This window comes from Dermacentor variabilis, chromosome 1 (genome assembly GCF_050947875.1).
Source record: "Dermacentor variabilis isolate Ectoservices chromosome 1, ASM5094787v1, whole genome shotgun sequence".
Lineage (NCBI taxonomy): Eukaryota > Metazoa > Arthropoda > Arachnida > Ixodida > Ixodidae > Dermacentor > Dermacentor variabilis.
In genome coordinates, this window is record NC_134568.1 from 288,284,147 (window position 1) to 288,300,096 (window position 15,950).

Consider the following 15,950-nt stretch of genomic DNA (forward strand, 5'->3'; position numbering starts at 1 on the left):
ACAGTCGCCGTAGGCGTCGAATTCTCTATAACGAAATTATTTTTGAACAGTTCTGATAGCGTCCACGCAACAATGGTTGCTAGTGTACGATGAAATGCTCATATGCTGCGGCCTCAAGCTCACGGCACGGTGCGAAAACGCGCTCACAGCGAAAGCAAAACATTGTGCGCGGACATGCATGCAGACGCTCAGTCAGTCGGTCACTGCGAACCCCTGCGATCGCTGCATTGAGGCTTCATTCTGTTATGCCCCATTTGGTTATACAGACAGCCCACTATAAGAACATATTTCACATAGTTTACTCTCAGCGTTTGCCTACCTTTCATGCAAGAAGCCGGTTCGGGAGACTCCATCGCGGCGACCGCGCGCAGTGGCGTTCACTGTACGTATTCGGTAAAAAGATAGCTTCTGTAAACGATTCTGTGCTTTCAGTTTGCCCAAGATTATTATATCGACAGTCAAAAACTTCCCTCGTATTGAGAGTACTTACATAAATGTCCAGGAGGGCTGCCGCGTGGTGTTTTTATTGAGCGCCGTAAGCGAAACCTGTGAGGAGAGTGCCGCGTTATCCCTCATACTACGCAAGGGAGGCGCTTCCGACAGATGGCGACTCCGTAACTTCTCGCCCCCATATAAGCAAGGAAGCACAACCTACGCAAACACAGGTGGAATACGTTGGAACATGGAGGAAGGAAACTGAGGAGAGGCCCTACCCCCTCCGCGCGCTAGGAGAAAAGTGCGGTTTATTTCTTTGCTGTAGCGGCCACGCCTTTCGGGCCACAATGGCGACTTCGTTCTGTGCGCTCACACGTGTTGCTCCGCAGGTTTCGTACCGTGGCAAAGGCGCCGTGCGGGCAGGTTTGCGTTGGTCTCCGTGTTTTGTTGCGCTGCGTTATCTGGACCGTGCTCTACCGGATGTTGCTGTGGCCAGGTGGGACAGGAGGAACTAAAGTTCGTGAAATGAACGCGCATGCAACGCTGTACGCAATGTACCGCGCCACGGCAATGGCAACGGACGAAGGAATATCCGCGGGAAATTTTGCCCTCTTTGGCGGAATCATGCTAACGTGCTAACGATTGTTTAGTGTTGCTGCGGAGCGCGCGCGTCCGAGCAGCACGGTTGCGCGCAGCGCGGCGTGGTTTCGCGAGAAATGTAAACAAGACAGGAGAGCTGGCCCGATAGGCGGAGCAACGCCATGAGCAATGCCAACTTCCGGCTTCACTTTAGCTTCACAAAGAGTGACGTCAGGGCCTCTCCTGAGTTTCCTTCCTCCGTGCGTTGGAATAACGTCCCTTATCGAGTGGATTTACGGTGGTAGAGTTACTGTATATGCTACCACAGGTAGCATATACAGTAACTCTACGGTGGGAAGGTTCGTTGCGCCATCTATTGATATATAAATGCACCATTTGCTGCACCATGGATGCTGTGCATGCACTTCGCTGACCACCACTAGCATAAAAATCGGTCCTCGGTCGTAGAAGCACAATGCGGCGCTTTCTCCGTTCTATATATATTTAACTTTCTTTAAGGGGAAGCTTTTTTTTTTGCCTCTTCCTGCCACTTATTGGGTGCTAACTGCTGTCTTGCACGATTGGCCGGTATATATAGTGTCACAGCCGCTATCCAGCGGCCGTGATAGTGCAAACAATTGGAACCGAGCATTGACCGTTCACACATACGACCTCCGAGAGTTTCGCGCATTGGCAGGTTTTAACGCGACAGCGCTAAGGGTCCCGTGTCGTAGAAAATCCGGCGCCGGCGTCCCGCGTCGGACGTCGCTTCGGCAAAAACCAAATTCCGAACCACGCATGCCCATCCACACTTCTATTACCAAAGTTTTTCATACCTTGTGTTTCATTCTTTACATAGTTATTCCTCGAAATTTTGAGCGCGGCAGCCGATAAACAAATGTAACGAGAAAAAAAACACCGACAGCGCATATCTTTTATGTCAGCTCTTCTCAGACTGAAATATTAATAGTGCGAAACAACAACAGGAGATCGACCCACGCAAGAGGCCGCGTTTCTACCAGAAAGCTCGCCTTCGTGCATAGCGTTCGCCGCCAGCGTTTCCCGGTAAACGTCACGGTTACATAATCTGCAGTTGCCGGGAAGCATGAAACGCAGTCAGGGGTCTTTGAATGCTATCGCGTTCCACTCTTAAAGGCGAAGCTTAAGGGCCCTCCAAGTTTTTGTTCCGGCAGTCCCATTCGCGCGGAGAGAGTGTGCTAGGTTTAGGTGCACGTTAGAGAACCCCAGGTGGTTAAAATTAATCGGAACATCGCAACACGGTGTGCCTCAAAGCTATATCGTGGATTTGGCACGCACACTTTATAATTTATTATTATTAAGTAGTCACCAACTGTAATGGGGGTCACTGCCATTTGACAATGAAAATTTGAATCCTGTTTACTGACAGAAACCAGTGTTGCGCGTATTCAATTGCATCAGCTCACAAGCGAAAACATTAACCATTATTATACGAGAGTACAGAAAGAAAAAAAATTATGCTTGTCAAAATTAATGTATCTATATTCTTGGATTTGTCAGTAAAATTCAAATGTTCAAGGTTAAGTGTCTCTGGAATGTGCATACCCACAGAGAATGTCTCAGCTATGAGGCACAGCAAGCTTTTAAAAGTTTTTTTTTTGTGCGGATTAATAAAAAAAAGTCTGTTTGTTGAACTGCGTGAGTTTGCGTGCCATTACCAGCCGTGTGCCGCAGCCTCAAGGCTAAATGGAGCGAGAAATTATGCACCAAGCGTAAAATGATAAATTATGAAATTATATATGGTCATGATTACACACATACATATGAATATCTTACATACTTTCAGGAAGGCATCGGGTAAAAGGGGAGTATGGTAGGTTTGCACAATTTCACACACAATGGACGCATGGTGTGTGACTTCACACATCACTTGTTTAGAAAAATAAATGAATAAACATAAATACGGACTAGAGAGACTACAAAATCAATAGATATAAATATAGGACGATGCAGGAAAAAAAAAGCACAAAAGGACTAAATTGTCGAGAAAGCAAAATGGTCAAGGGAGATGACGAGGCAGAGCTGAAGAACTGCCTGTGTTATATCCTGTGAAAGTCTTCCGCCAGACGTGAAAAGAGAGGCAATGCGCATGTTGATATCTCGCGTGGTCCGCCTTCGGTCTACGGCCACCTCCACGGGCACAGAGCCTTTACAGTGACTCCAAGAGCCATTTGAATTGCTGCATAGGTTCCATTTAGGTAAAGGGAGGCTATGCAGCAACTCTAGGACCATGATCATCATCATCATCAGCCTGTTTTATGTCCACTGCAGGACGAAGGCCTCTCCTACGATGCCCAATTACCTGTCTCCTGCGCCAACCGATTCCAACTAGTGCCCGCGAATTTCCTAATTTCATCGTCCTCAACTGCGTTTCCCTTCTCTTGGTACCCATTCTGTAACCGTAATGGTCCGACGGTTATCTAACCCGCGCATTACACGACCTGTCCAGCTCGATTTTTTTCTCTTGATGTCAGTTAGAATATCGTCTATACCCGTTTGCTCTCTGATCCACGCCGCTCTCTTTCTGTCTCTTAACGCTATGCCTAGCAATCTTCGTTCCATTGCTCTTTGCGCGGTCTTTAACTTGTTCTCAAGCTTATGAGGATGAAAACATTTTCATTGAAAGGTAAGGGGAAATTGGTCCTGACGCCTTCGGCGATGGCCCGTGCCTGTCGGATCAGTGACTGGCGAACCTCGGAGGTGCCGTCGCGAAGAACGCCTTCCTGCTGCTCTGTGGTGCTTGCATCTCGCCCCCACAGAGCAGTGGGAAGGCGCCCTTCGCGACAGCACCTCCGGATTCCGCCGGTCACTGACTGATCCGACGGCTCTATGAGCCATTACCCGGTGCGCCCTGAAAGTGTTACCCGGTTCCTTGCAATACCTCCAGATGGCGCTCGCCTCCGCCGCATTTGCAGTTGGAAATGCGGTTGTTTTCTTGAAATCAGGGGTACAATCACGACTCGATAACAACCAAAGGTCAGTGGGACGCTTCGCATTGGGCGCTCACGGAAAGACTACAAATGAAGCTGTGCAGGGTGATATGGGCTGGAGAAGCTTTGAAGTGAGAGACGCTCACAGTGAAATTGATTATGAAGAGCGACTGAGGTATATGAAAGAAAGTAAATGGACTGGGAGAGTTTTCGGGCATTTGTACAGGAAAAAGAATGATTCACAGCGGAGGAAAAGAACTAGGAAGCTTACCAGCAAGTAAGCGACTTTTATGTTGAGCAACATGGCCACAATGAACGTCAGGCGGAAAGTCAGAGAGGCTGAGATAATCTCATGGGTGGCGGCAATGGAAAAGAAACCTGCTATGAATAACTACTTAAGAGGAAAAAATAAAATCAGGAAAGAAACAATTTATGATAACTCAAAGGGAAGCTCATTACTTTTCGAAGCGAGATCGGGATGCCTTAGAACATGCACTTGTAAAGCGAAATACAAGAAGGAGGAAGAAGCATGTGCTTGCTGCGGTAAAGCTAGGGAAACAATGGAGCATGTTTTATTAGAATGTGAACATATCTGCCCAGCGGTCGATTTAGGCACCTTGAAGCCCTTGGGTTCAGCGAGAGCAGGGGGAAAGTAAATATGTCCGCAATAGAGATTAGTAAGAGGCGATTAGAAGATCGGTGCAAGTAGGGAAACGACAAAAAACGGAGACGTACAAACACAAAGTTCCCAATAGGGGTTCAGAAAGTTTGGTTACGGGAATTCTTCGTGTTTTTTCCTTTTCTTTTTTTTTCTTTTCTAACATAGGTAGGACATTACGCTATCTAATAACAAGAGCTTGGTGGCGCAACCCACTGCATGCCCCGTTCCAAAGGGGAAGCTCATAGCATCCATCCATCCATGCATCCATCCATCGCGGCCCACGCAAGAGGCTGCGTTTCTACCAGAAAGCCCGCCTTCGTGGATAGCGTGCGCCGCCAGCGTTTCCCGGTAAACATTACGGTTACACGTAAATATTACGCTGCAGTTGCTGGGAAGCGTGAGAAGCAGTCAGGGGTCATTGAATGCTGTCGCGAAGCTTAAGCGTCCTCCAACTTTTTTTGTGCTGCAATGCATAAAAGAGCGTTTTGTTAAAGGAGTAAGTGGAACAACAATGCATTTTTATGGCGAGTTTAGAGCGCATATTCATTTTAAGTGGATACGCCTAGCGAGTTCACCGGCTAAAATTTGTAAATTGCAATGTGTTCCATAAAGTAATTAAATAAGTTCATTAGTAGAATTTTCTTAATTATCTGAATATGTGTTTCTATTTCTCGTGCAAGTAATGTCCGCCTCCTTGAATAATGCTCAAGGATGAGAACTTATGCTATCTGCAACAAGCGATCTTTAAAACTTCCGTAATACTTAAAAATGAGCGCCCTGTATATCCTTAACTGACGGCAGTTTCGTTGAAGTGCAACACACCAAGCCATTTTAGGCGCAAAATTTTAATTACTTCTATCATTTTTTGAGCCGAATGGCAATCTCGGTGGCCAATGAGTTAATATAACAATAGCACATAGCTAAGTGGGCAGACCTTCATGTATATATAGCTCTGACTGTTCTGGCTGCTTACGCATCTATGGGGCTATCAGCCTCTTGCATGTTCAGAACAACCGCTGGTTATGCAGGGCAGTGAAAACACATTCTGAACGCCACCGAAAACAATATTATCGACTGAGTGCTCGCACATAACCACTGTCACGACGGATTAGGCAGTAGTGAGGTGGTAATAGCCACATATATCTGCCGTTACGAGAAACTAGAAAGAAAAGAAAAATCACAGTTTTACCCAAAAGGTGAAGCATCGATAGCTATAGCGAAGTATTAGACAACTACACGAAGTAAAGTTCGTAGATTTATCGGCCATATAAATTTCAGTAAACATTCACTTGCTAACTAAATGAATAAGCATGATGTCACGCACGCACAGGCAAAAATGAACAGATATCACTTTGTGACCGCGAACACTCGCTGTTACAACACTGGCGTGATTAAGATGGCAAGCAGAAGGGAGCGAACGCTTTGTGCTGCCCCATCTCGGCTCGCCTAGTTTTTCACCCTCCGCAGATACCTTCAATATAGGGCGTGCAGGCGGCGTAAGCACTCAGCCGTATGTCGGGCTAGAGGAGGAGACGGGCGCTCGATTTCAATAAACTTCTTTGACGCCAACTTGACTCAATGGGTACGTGCCGATTTTCAATGCCTCCCCCCCTCACCACCCTAAAATAAAGTACGATAGAATTTATCCGGTGCTGGGTGGAATCAATATGCGTTTTACTTTAACGTTAAAAATTTGTAAAAATTAGCTGTGGCAATTAACGCAAATCCACTTATTGAGCTGCAGTACCCGAAGAACTATACATTACTTACACTGCAAATCAATACGCATGATTGAATAATTACCAAAAGTTCACTAATTAACCTTTCAACTCATTAATTTAGCGCACATTTTGCAATACACGAATTAAAGCCAGTGATTTCACAAGGCATACCCACTTGGAACGAATTTTGAAACTAGCAGCCGTTTAGAGATAAGCGCAGTCAAACTTCTCGTAAATAAGCACAGTTCCACTTACTTTTTTACCAAAACGCCTTTTTATACATGGAGTCTCAAAAGTTACTGAAACACCACTGCATTTGTTCGCAAACATTCTGAACGCATATCTAAAAACTGGTGTCATCCTCAGAATCCGTTACAAAGTGGATACGACTACAAAACTCATCGGCTACAATTTGTAAATTGCAATATGTGACGTAAAGTAATTAGTTTAGAAGATGATTATCAATAAAGTAGTTACTTCGTCAAGTATTGACTTCCATTTTTTTGTGCAAATAATGTGTGCCACTGCGAATAATCTAGCTCAATAAGTAGAATTGTGTTATATGCCATGGGTGATATTTAAAAGTTCTGTAAACGATAAAATAAAACGCCCTGTATATTGAATCTTCCCTAAACATATGCACGCCAGGCGCGGACTTCGCGGCAGTGCCAATAGATGGCGCAGCGTGTCCAGGGGGAAGCGAGAGAGAGTAGCCCGGCTGCAAGCGCCTCATACCTGACTCGTTTCGGCGGCGGCAGTACGGTGTGTCTCTACGTTAAATTGCTTCAGTGATAATTGCATTAGCGTTGACAGTCATCGTGAAATGGATTCTGCCGGATTTTTTTTTCAGCTCCAACTACACTTACTTCGTTATTCGCGTAACGTTGTCAGACTGAGCAAGCATCGTTCATGGCGCAGTGCCGTGGAAATGTTCTGAAATTGCGAGACACATACACATACACACACAAAGAAAAGAAAGAACACAGCTGCACGCGCCAGGCCCCTGAGTGATACGTCCAAGCAGTCAGGAATCGACACCAGCAAACAGACACTGCCTGCAGTCCAGCTGAACCCCGTAGCTGCAAGACTGTCACTCTGAGTACTTCGCCTACATCCTTTGTCGGAGGCATGTCCACTGACGATGGTCAAGTCGCAGAAGGCTCTGCAGATGCCGACACGACAGGCGAGGATGAACAGGTGAGAGTGTGCGTCATTCTAAGGCTTTTAATTAAGGTTTCTCCAGGTCGGTCGACTTTTTTTTTGTTTGTTGAGGGGTTTTCACGCTACTCACGCGCGCCACTCTCGAGTCTCGACATTCAATATTGTTGGCCTTCTCGTTTACGCGGTGCAGAGCTGGGTTCCGTAGTTCGAGCCGTTTACTGTTAACGGCCCCAGTAGTTAGCAGACAGAACGTTTCGGCCCGGAACGCAGCGGAAAGTGTTTCTCAAAGGGAACATGTATACACGCGCCAGCGTCATATCCTTTGTATCCGTGTCCTCACCTTCGCCTTCCTCGAGCGGACGCTTCTTTGCCACGAAACTACTCGCCTTGCTGGACGCGACCTTTTTTCTGCGTCAGATGCGAGTGATAAGTCTGAGAAGGGATCGGTCTGTGCAGCCTTATTCAGTACATCTCGACAGTGGCGAAATCAAGCGTTTGACGTGATGCTCTCTGGTTAGGTAAAGGCATGAGTGAAAAATTGGATCAGTTGACCCAATGTACGAAACCCGAAACGTCAAGCTTTTGTTTTGACTTGGTCAGTGACCGAATTTTTCAGGCATCTCGACAGTGGCGCGCACCAAACGCAAAGGGGTGTGTTGACGAGGAGGTACATTGTGCACAAGATCAATGAAAGCTTTCTAATCCCATTTTTAAATGATCCGCTTGTGCGATGAACTGTACATTCTTCGTCCAAACTCTTGGAGGTTTTCGTTGTTCGTGTGTGCGATGCGTGCCCACGGCGTTCTCGAGTAGGGGGGCATGCTGCAAGCCCTCTGACCCCCCCCCTCTCTCTCTCTCTCTCTCTCTCTCTCTATATATATATATATATATATATATATATATATATATATATATATATATATATATATATAGTTATGAATTGCTGGTTACTATTGCGCAGAACAATCCTTGCTGCAAAACCAGAGGATGCGTAATAAAGGCAACATTAGATACGCGGCCGCTATTCTGAAAATAAACTTACTAACAGCTATTTCTTTGTTAGATTTGCCAGCGTGCAGCTGACAGTGCTCACTTTCGAAAGTGGGGGTGGAAGGAGGGCAAATGGCCCAACTTCTTGCTATGAGAATGCAAGTGCGTCTTCTGCGCCCCTCCGGTAAATGGGCCTATGTGAGGCTCCTGCATTCTTGGCTTGTCACTGGCTATAGAGTTCATGTGCAAACTCTGCGGGCGACGTTGTCTTCAGGGTTCCGTGTCTGTTTAACCTCTGTCACCACATATGCTGTGCTGTGCTCCCGCCAATTAACTGCTACATATGAAGCTTCTTGTCGAAAGGCCCATGTCACTTATGTTTAACATGTGCGTGGCCCGTCCTTACTTGGGACCTTTGCCATTTCAAGTTTGACTCTTCTGTTACCTTTCAGATGCTGATTTCTTCTGTTGCAGTTTAATTCCGGCCTCGGCGGCCACATTTCAGGGGGGGCGAAATGCAAACAAGCGCCAGTGTGGCGTGCATTGGGTGCGCGTTAAGCATCCCCAGGTGGTCAAAATTAATCCGGAGTTCTCCACAAGTGGCGTGCCTGATAATCAGATCGTTGTTTTGGCCCGTAAAACCTCATAATTTAATTTTTAAAATCTAGATTTTCTTTTATTACGGTTTTAGCGCATTTCATACGACGTCATGCGTATGACGTCGTCTTATGTACGTTGTGTGCATGGCGCCCGACCACGGGAGATATACCGAGCGCTGGGATTTATGCGCGAGTTACTTTCGTTTTCCTGACCGCTTCTGCGCTATTTTACTACTGTCCGTCATTTTCCATCTTGCGTCACTAGGAACTGTGCGGCATTTGTGTAATTGAGGCGTGTCCACTAGTGTGTGCGTTTTCTCGCTCCGACAGAGAGGAATAGTATAAGTGTTCCTACAGAAAAGGAAAGGCACATAAAAGCTCGAAAGTTATACTTGCACGGAGATAGAACAGTTCCCGATTTTAATTAATACTTAATCACTGCAGGCATGAAGAAAATAAAAAAAGAAAACATATGTAGACTCCGCGCACTGTGGGAGTTGGTGTATGTAAGCAAGGATTTGGTGAGCCGGCAAAGCGAAACTGCGCATCGCGATAACAGACGCGCAGCGGATTTCGTGAAGATGAACGCGTCCCGCAACCATCCTCAGCCATGGCGGCGGACCTTGCAGAAAGCGGCACAGCGCAGCCGCCAACCGCAGCAACTAAACCGCTCGACGGCACAAAGAAACCTTCACTAAATACGGCTGCTCAACCGCAGCCAGTTTTTTCCAAGCGTGAATGATACAATTGAGGTCGGATACCCTCGCTAATTTAGCCTTCATTCAGCCGAGCTTCGCCAGTATGCATGTCGGCTGTGAAAGTCCACAAGTAAACAAAATGTGACGTCAGGTCTAAGGTCAGCTTCTCCCGTATCTCACGAGCACGGTAGTGGAGCCAGGCGCACGGAGCAGAAACGTCGCTTATGCATTCGTGAGACGGTAAGTGCTCGGAGCACTTCTTTTAAGCATCAGGTTAAAGTTGGCGCAGAGTTCTTGAAAGCGGAAGAAACCATAAAATCACTCGGCCAGAGCGAAAAATGCTACACAGCAAAAACGCTGTTGGTCAAGTTGCATATATGGATGTACCGATACGGAAGTGGGGAGGCAACACGCAGCGCTCACTGTACCGAGCAGGCCACTGCGCGGCGTGATGCAGCCGTGTACAGTGACGAACTGTACTACTGGCGTGCATCGTAGTGCTGTGATGGTTGAATGGAACAAGCGCCACACAAGCGCGCGGTCTAAGGCACAACAGTAACGCGCGCGCGAGGAAGAGCGCTCGAAGTAGCGAACTCGCGGCGAATGAATTCTGGAAAGCGCAAGCGGGCCGGCGGCAAGTGGCAACGACGCGGGCGCAGCCGTGTTATCTATAGCTGTGTCACGCCATGTACCGCGTAGTTCGGCCAATCTGGAAGTGTATATTAACCGACGTGACGTCGTTCGTAGACCTTACGCTCAGCCTTTGACAGTGGTGCGAGCTTGGTAGTATTTGGCAGAATCGATCAAGGATTGCGCGCTGCGTACCTGTGTAGTGACACTTTCGCCATTTCCCTCCTGCTTCAGTGAATGAGCACCGGACTCGAGCTAATGCCGCATCTCTTTCTTTCTTTCTTTCATTCTTTTTTTTCTTTCTTTCTTTCTTTTTTTTTTGCGCGGAGTGCTTCTTTGAGTAGCTGTGCGTCTAAGCATTTCGTGCTAGTCAACATGGTGTGTTCTTGTCCTCTAGCATCCAACAGTGCGGAAAGAGGAACTGGAGGAAGAAACGAAGTTAAAGCAGAAGTACCCGGTAGACACGGCACGTGGAGGATCACTGTTCCTCCAGAAACGACTGAAGAAAGGGGTGAGACTTGCAGTGCAAAGTGCCTCAGAAAGCCAGGCTGATGTGAGAAGTTCGTGCGTGCTTGAACGGATAGAAGTGCATGAAACGCGCTGACATTTTAACACGTAATAGGTCACCAAATTGTCTTCTTGTTGCTACAGTACGTATCGGCGAAGTCTATATATAGAGCTAGCTTTGAAATAGCCACCCAGGAGAGGAACATAACAAAAATTAAGATGCACGCTTGTGCTTCTGGTCAGTGTTATTTGTGTTCTGCTTGTTCATCTGGCCCTAAAATGTACGGTAATATATTAAGCTAAGGTTGCCTTTTTTTTTCGTATCTTATATATGAGCCCTTTAGAAGTGAGCCAAGCTAGCCTTCCTACAATGCAATATTGCCAAAAATATTACGACCAGAACACTGTTAAAATAGTGATTAATGGGCAGCATAATATTGTTCTTGCTTTGGTTCGTTAAATATGGTGGCAAGGAATACAGGACCGCAAAAACAAAGTTCTAAACGCGCACGAATCAGATGTTTGGCAATGAGTGGGCCGCGACAGTTTGGGCAATGCGCATTGCGTGAAAGCCAGCTTGGCACTTTCCTAAAAAGTTCATCGCTAGAATGGTGCAAACATGTTGACCAAACATATAGCAAACATACAGCCAACGCTTTTTCACACAGAGCCAGCAGATATGCCGTCTTGGCATTAGATGCTTTTTACACGGATAAGCAGTTGAGCCATAGGAAACCGACTTTGTAAGTACCATACATAATGTCCTGTTCTTTTGATCAGCTTTGAGTGGTCGTCATGGGTGAACGGGAAGAGGTATTGATAGAGTATATGGAAAAACGAGAGTCAAAGGCCCCAAGAAATGCGCTGAAAATTTTCAGGGACATAAGCCAATCCCAATTGGCGTAATTAAGTGCCAAAAATGGAGTAAATGAAAGCTGGGTGAAGACAAAACTTTAGAGAAGCTATGCAAGATATTTATGAGCGTTTTGTAAGCCGCAGTGTGAGAATGAACTTCACGCAGAACCAGTGAAGAAAGCTGAGTGAGCCAGAGTTACTTCAAGTTGACTGAATTTCGCAAGAGATGATTCAACCCTGCAAGGAATCTGAGTCAGCCAGTTGTTCTTATGGCGTGATCTTTGGGGATAACGTGTCCAACGGAGAGAATGTGCGATTTTGCAAAATTCGTAGGGACCTCTAGCACCTGAATTGGGAACCTCGCGCCTCGCTGCCTGATTGGGAAACGCATGCTCTCGGCAGTAGGAGGGAAGGGCTGGCCATTTCGACCACTGCTGATTGGCTGGAGACGAGCGAGGAGGAGGCAGAACCGAGGGAGCCTGTCTCGTTCTCGCTTGTACCCCGGACCAGCCAATCAGCGTCCACTAGGTGGACAGTTACAGAATACCGCTCTTGATGCGTTTATTGTTTGAGAGCGTTCGCTTGCTGCAGTTACGTGGCTTCTGTCGTCGATAATTGAGGAAGACTACATCTCCTCCCCGTTCTTACAAGTGGGATGGACTACGGGCTTATAACAATGTCGCATATCGAGCAAAAACTATTTGCAAAAATCTGCAAGTCGGCTGCCCTGCAAGGGTGTTTTTAAACCAAAAGCTGTCCTTCGGAGATTGCATTTCTCCCTGTGCAACCAGGGAACAGCTAATGTGAAACAACTGATGGTAATGAGCGAGAAGAAAGGGCAACCGAAGGTGCGCGATAGTTTTTTAGTCAAAATCATATGAAGCCAACAGACAATGACGCCAAGGAATGCACAGGGGATATTAACTGTGGTTTTAACGAAATGTAGAAATAATAGGGAAAAGAAAGGAAACTAGTGGTGCTGAACTGTGGCATCAGCTAGCGATATCTACTTTTTGGAAGCAAGCGCAAGTTTCAGACGTAATTAGCTTACTTAACACATAGTACACCGCGTCACAGAGTTGTTTAAGTGCCAACATCGGGGTTCTTTCTCGGCTTGGCTAGATGGTTTTCCCTATGCTGGTATCCTTCTGCACATACTTGTGCAACTTAAAGGAGCACTACGAAATAATGGTGAGCAAAGCTGAATTGGTAACTTGCACTTCTGTGGAATAGCCAAAATGTCATTTGGCATGAGCAAAGTGTTTGTAAGCCAGAAAATATGCAAATGTGAAAGTTAGGCTTGAAGTTCCCATGCTAGCTCCTTGTGACGTCATAAGATTTGAGCGGTGTCTGCTCTGTCATAAAATACAGTCGGACATCGTTATACCGAAGTCGCATCCAACACGAAAATGTCTTCGTTATGTCCGATATTCGTTAAAGATATATTCGTTACGTCTGATATCGGTGACAAACATCTTAGATTTACTTCGCTATGTCAGACAGTGCGCTAAACTGCGTTTCGGCTACTCAACAATGCAAAAACACATACAAATTAGTGATATCATGCTAATGTAGCGGCGCAGCGCTTCGGACGCGAAATTCATAAAGGTAACATTTGCCCGTAAACTATTTCCGTTTCATTTTTTTTATGTTTGCGAGTGTGTGTGTGTGTGTGCACAGCAAAAATATTTCGACTCTGGAGACTACAACATGGCTAAAGCAAAGGGCGAGGAAGTGGTTCCGCAGGCACCGCCCGCCGTCTTGCCGAAAACCACTGGGGTGACCATCCCTACAGCGGAGTCGCTGCCGCCGCGCAAGGCTCCAATGAAGCAGAGCAAGCTCGCCATGGAGCCTTCTTCCTAGAAGATGCAAGGTGGGGCTGCCCGCCATACGGGGGTCTAGGTGGCTTGTCGTGAAACTCCTTTGCTGTTGTCGGTGGAAGCTTATACGTTGAGATTGCGTAGCGGCAGATACTATGAAGGACGCGGCTAACGTTATCCGCGCTAAATGTACCACGCAAGAAAATGAGTAAATAATAAATGTATGTTGCGGTGTGCTTGATAACAGCAGGATTGAGCACACATTAAAGCGAAATGTCGGGGTGTGCCCAAAACTCCTCTCTTTTGATTTCGGACGGATCAGAGCCATCCCAAAATTTATGTCAAGCCATGAAATGTGCAACGTTGGCCAGTAATTGGTACGACGTCGGTGCCCTGGTAGTCGACCGACGTGAGACCGATGTCAGTCACCATGCTCGGCCTAAGCTACATTCCCAAGCTTGGCCCAACCAATCCTTGACCCGATTGGTTGGGTGGATGGTGGCCCAACCAACCCTTGGCCACCATACATGCGGCCGAGATTGGGCCAAGGGAGCTTTCCCCATTGGGATGTCACCGGTGGCAATCTGATCGTTTCTTTTCAGAAAAGTATGTAAGCTACTGAAGAAGTTCATGTTTTTATTCAACCAAGTTGCCTTAAGGGCCTTTTAAGGCCCCTGAAATCTTTTAACATTCACTACTAATTCATGTGATCACACAATTGCCAGTGCCTGCATAAATGATGGCATGATGAACTAAATGAAACCTTAGCAGTAGCATTCATCATCGGGTAGATTACTTTTGTTGTTTTTCTGTGCAATATTATGAAAACTGCTGATTGTTAGTGTTTGTGGGCTAATGTACCAAGCGACAAAGGCATTTGAAACCCGAGCGACAAAGTTTCGGTAAATCCACATGTTGTCCGCCATTCATATGCTGATCCCTATACACGTGCCTATGCACTTTCCTATGCATAATACTGATATGATGTACAGGTGGCACATCTAGACACTATAGCACCAGATTTTCCTCTAGTAATCTATGTAACAAACTCCAAAATTCGCGCAGCATTATGCTTGCGAGATTTTTTAGCCCTTAGGCTTGAACTTCTACGAGTCAACTCATATTTCACTAAGGCACAACATGGTTTTAGAAAATCACATTACTGCGAAACTCAACTTGTATCTGTCATTCATCAGTTGCACCACATCCTGGATCGATAATCAGGCGCTAACTGTGTTTTCTGAGATTTTAGTAAAGTATTTAACTGGGCATATACCATAAACGAGTTGTTTTTACAGGGAAGCTGTCTATGTCTAGGATCCCGGAATTTCTTCGTGGCGTAATGTCGACAGAACACTGTCATCATCTACGGCTCATACCCCCAGATGCAATGGCTCATAACCTTGTAAGGCAGAGGCTACAAGCAATCAGCAAAGTGAAGCGAAGTATATACAGTCTTTGGAATCACGCATACAGCATACAGAACAGCATACGTTTCATAAAGGACAAGCTCGAAACAAGCATCCAAACCACATAAGTGATGACAAGGCGCTCCTGCGCTTACATGAAATGCAAAGCGCGTGGCGCTTCCCGCATACGTTTCCCGGTAAAGATTACAGTTGCGCAAGCTGCCGCGATGTCGGCAACTTGACCGTAGCATACGAAGCAAGGAGTGACGTAACTACACTTTCGTACGTAAAAGAAGAACCCGCCTAGCTACTGATTTGTGTTGCGACAGTGCTATGGGAAGGCCACATAAGGTGAGAACTCCTGAAGAACGGTGTGCATACGAGGCATGGCGAATTTGTCTCCTATATCGACCCTAACATTCTGAAATTGGCTGGACATTTCCTTAATGATCACTTATAATTCGTTAGCGCTAGCGGTCATAACTTTCCAGTCACTTAAGTTCAATCAGGTGCACCACAATGCTCTGTACTGGGACCCTGGTTCGCTGACAATTGTTATCTACTGGGAAATTGTTAACGCTGATGATACTAAAACATTTCAACCTGATTTGAATAATATAATTGATTGCTGCCAGAAAGTGGCTAATGGAATTAAATATGAACAAATATAAAGTAATGCGAGTGTCCAGAACTAATTATAATCCAAGCAGTTACTATCTTAGCAATGTCCTCTTAGATTGCGTCACGTCTTATGGATACTTTGGTGCGCACATCACAGCCAATCAAACTAGTATCATTCATGTAGATCACGTATTCAACAATGCTAATCGCATGCTTGGGTGGTTACGGCGTAACTTTTCCAACGCACCATCTACTTCAAAGCTACTGCTCTACAAGTCTCTAATACGCTCCAAAC

At 46.1% G+C, this 15,950-nt stretch overlaps 2 protein-coding genes across 3 annotated transcripts in view; one reads left to right on the forward strand and one right to left on the reverse strand.

Moving 5' to 3' along the window:
• Positions 1-15,950, reverse strand: part of cv-2 (crosveinless 2-secreting protein) — a 240,559-nt gene that overhangs the window by 10,269 nt on the left and 214,340 nt on the right. The window lies entirely within an intron of this gene.
• LOC142574810 (cAMP-regulated phosphoprotein 19-like) lies at positions 7,494-13,668 on the forward strand. The gene is made up of 3 exons (XM_075683823.1): positions 7,494-7,562; positions 10,841-10,954; positions 13,486-13,668. Exons 1-3 carry the CDS (start codon positions 7,494-7,496, stop codon positions 13,666-13,668), a joined length of 366 nt encoding a protein of 121 aa, XP_075539938.1.

Coding starts and splice junctions, on each gene's coding strand:
- LOC142574810 (XM_075683823.1), top strand. CDS start 7,494: ATGTCCACTGACGATGGTCAAGTCGCAGAAGGCTCTGCAGATGCCGAC. Junction 7,563..10,840: donor CGACAGGCGAGGATGAACAG/GTGAGAGTGTGC, acceptor CTTGTCCTCTAG/CATCCAACAGTGCGGAAAGA. Junction 10,955..13,485: donor AGAAACGACTGAAGAAAGGG/GTGAGACTTGCA, acceptor GTGTGTGCACAG/CAAAAATATTTCGACTCTGG.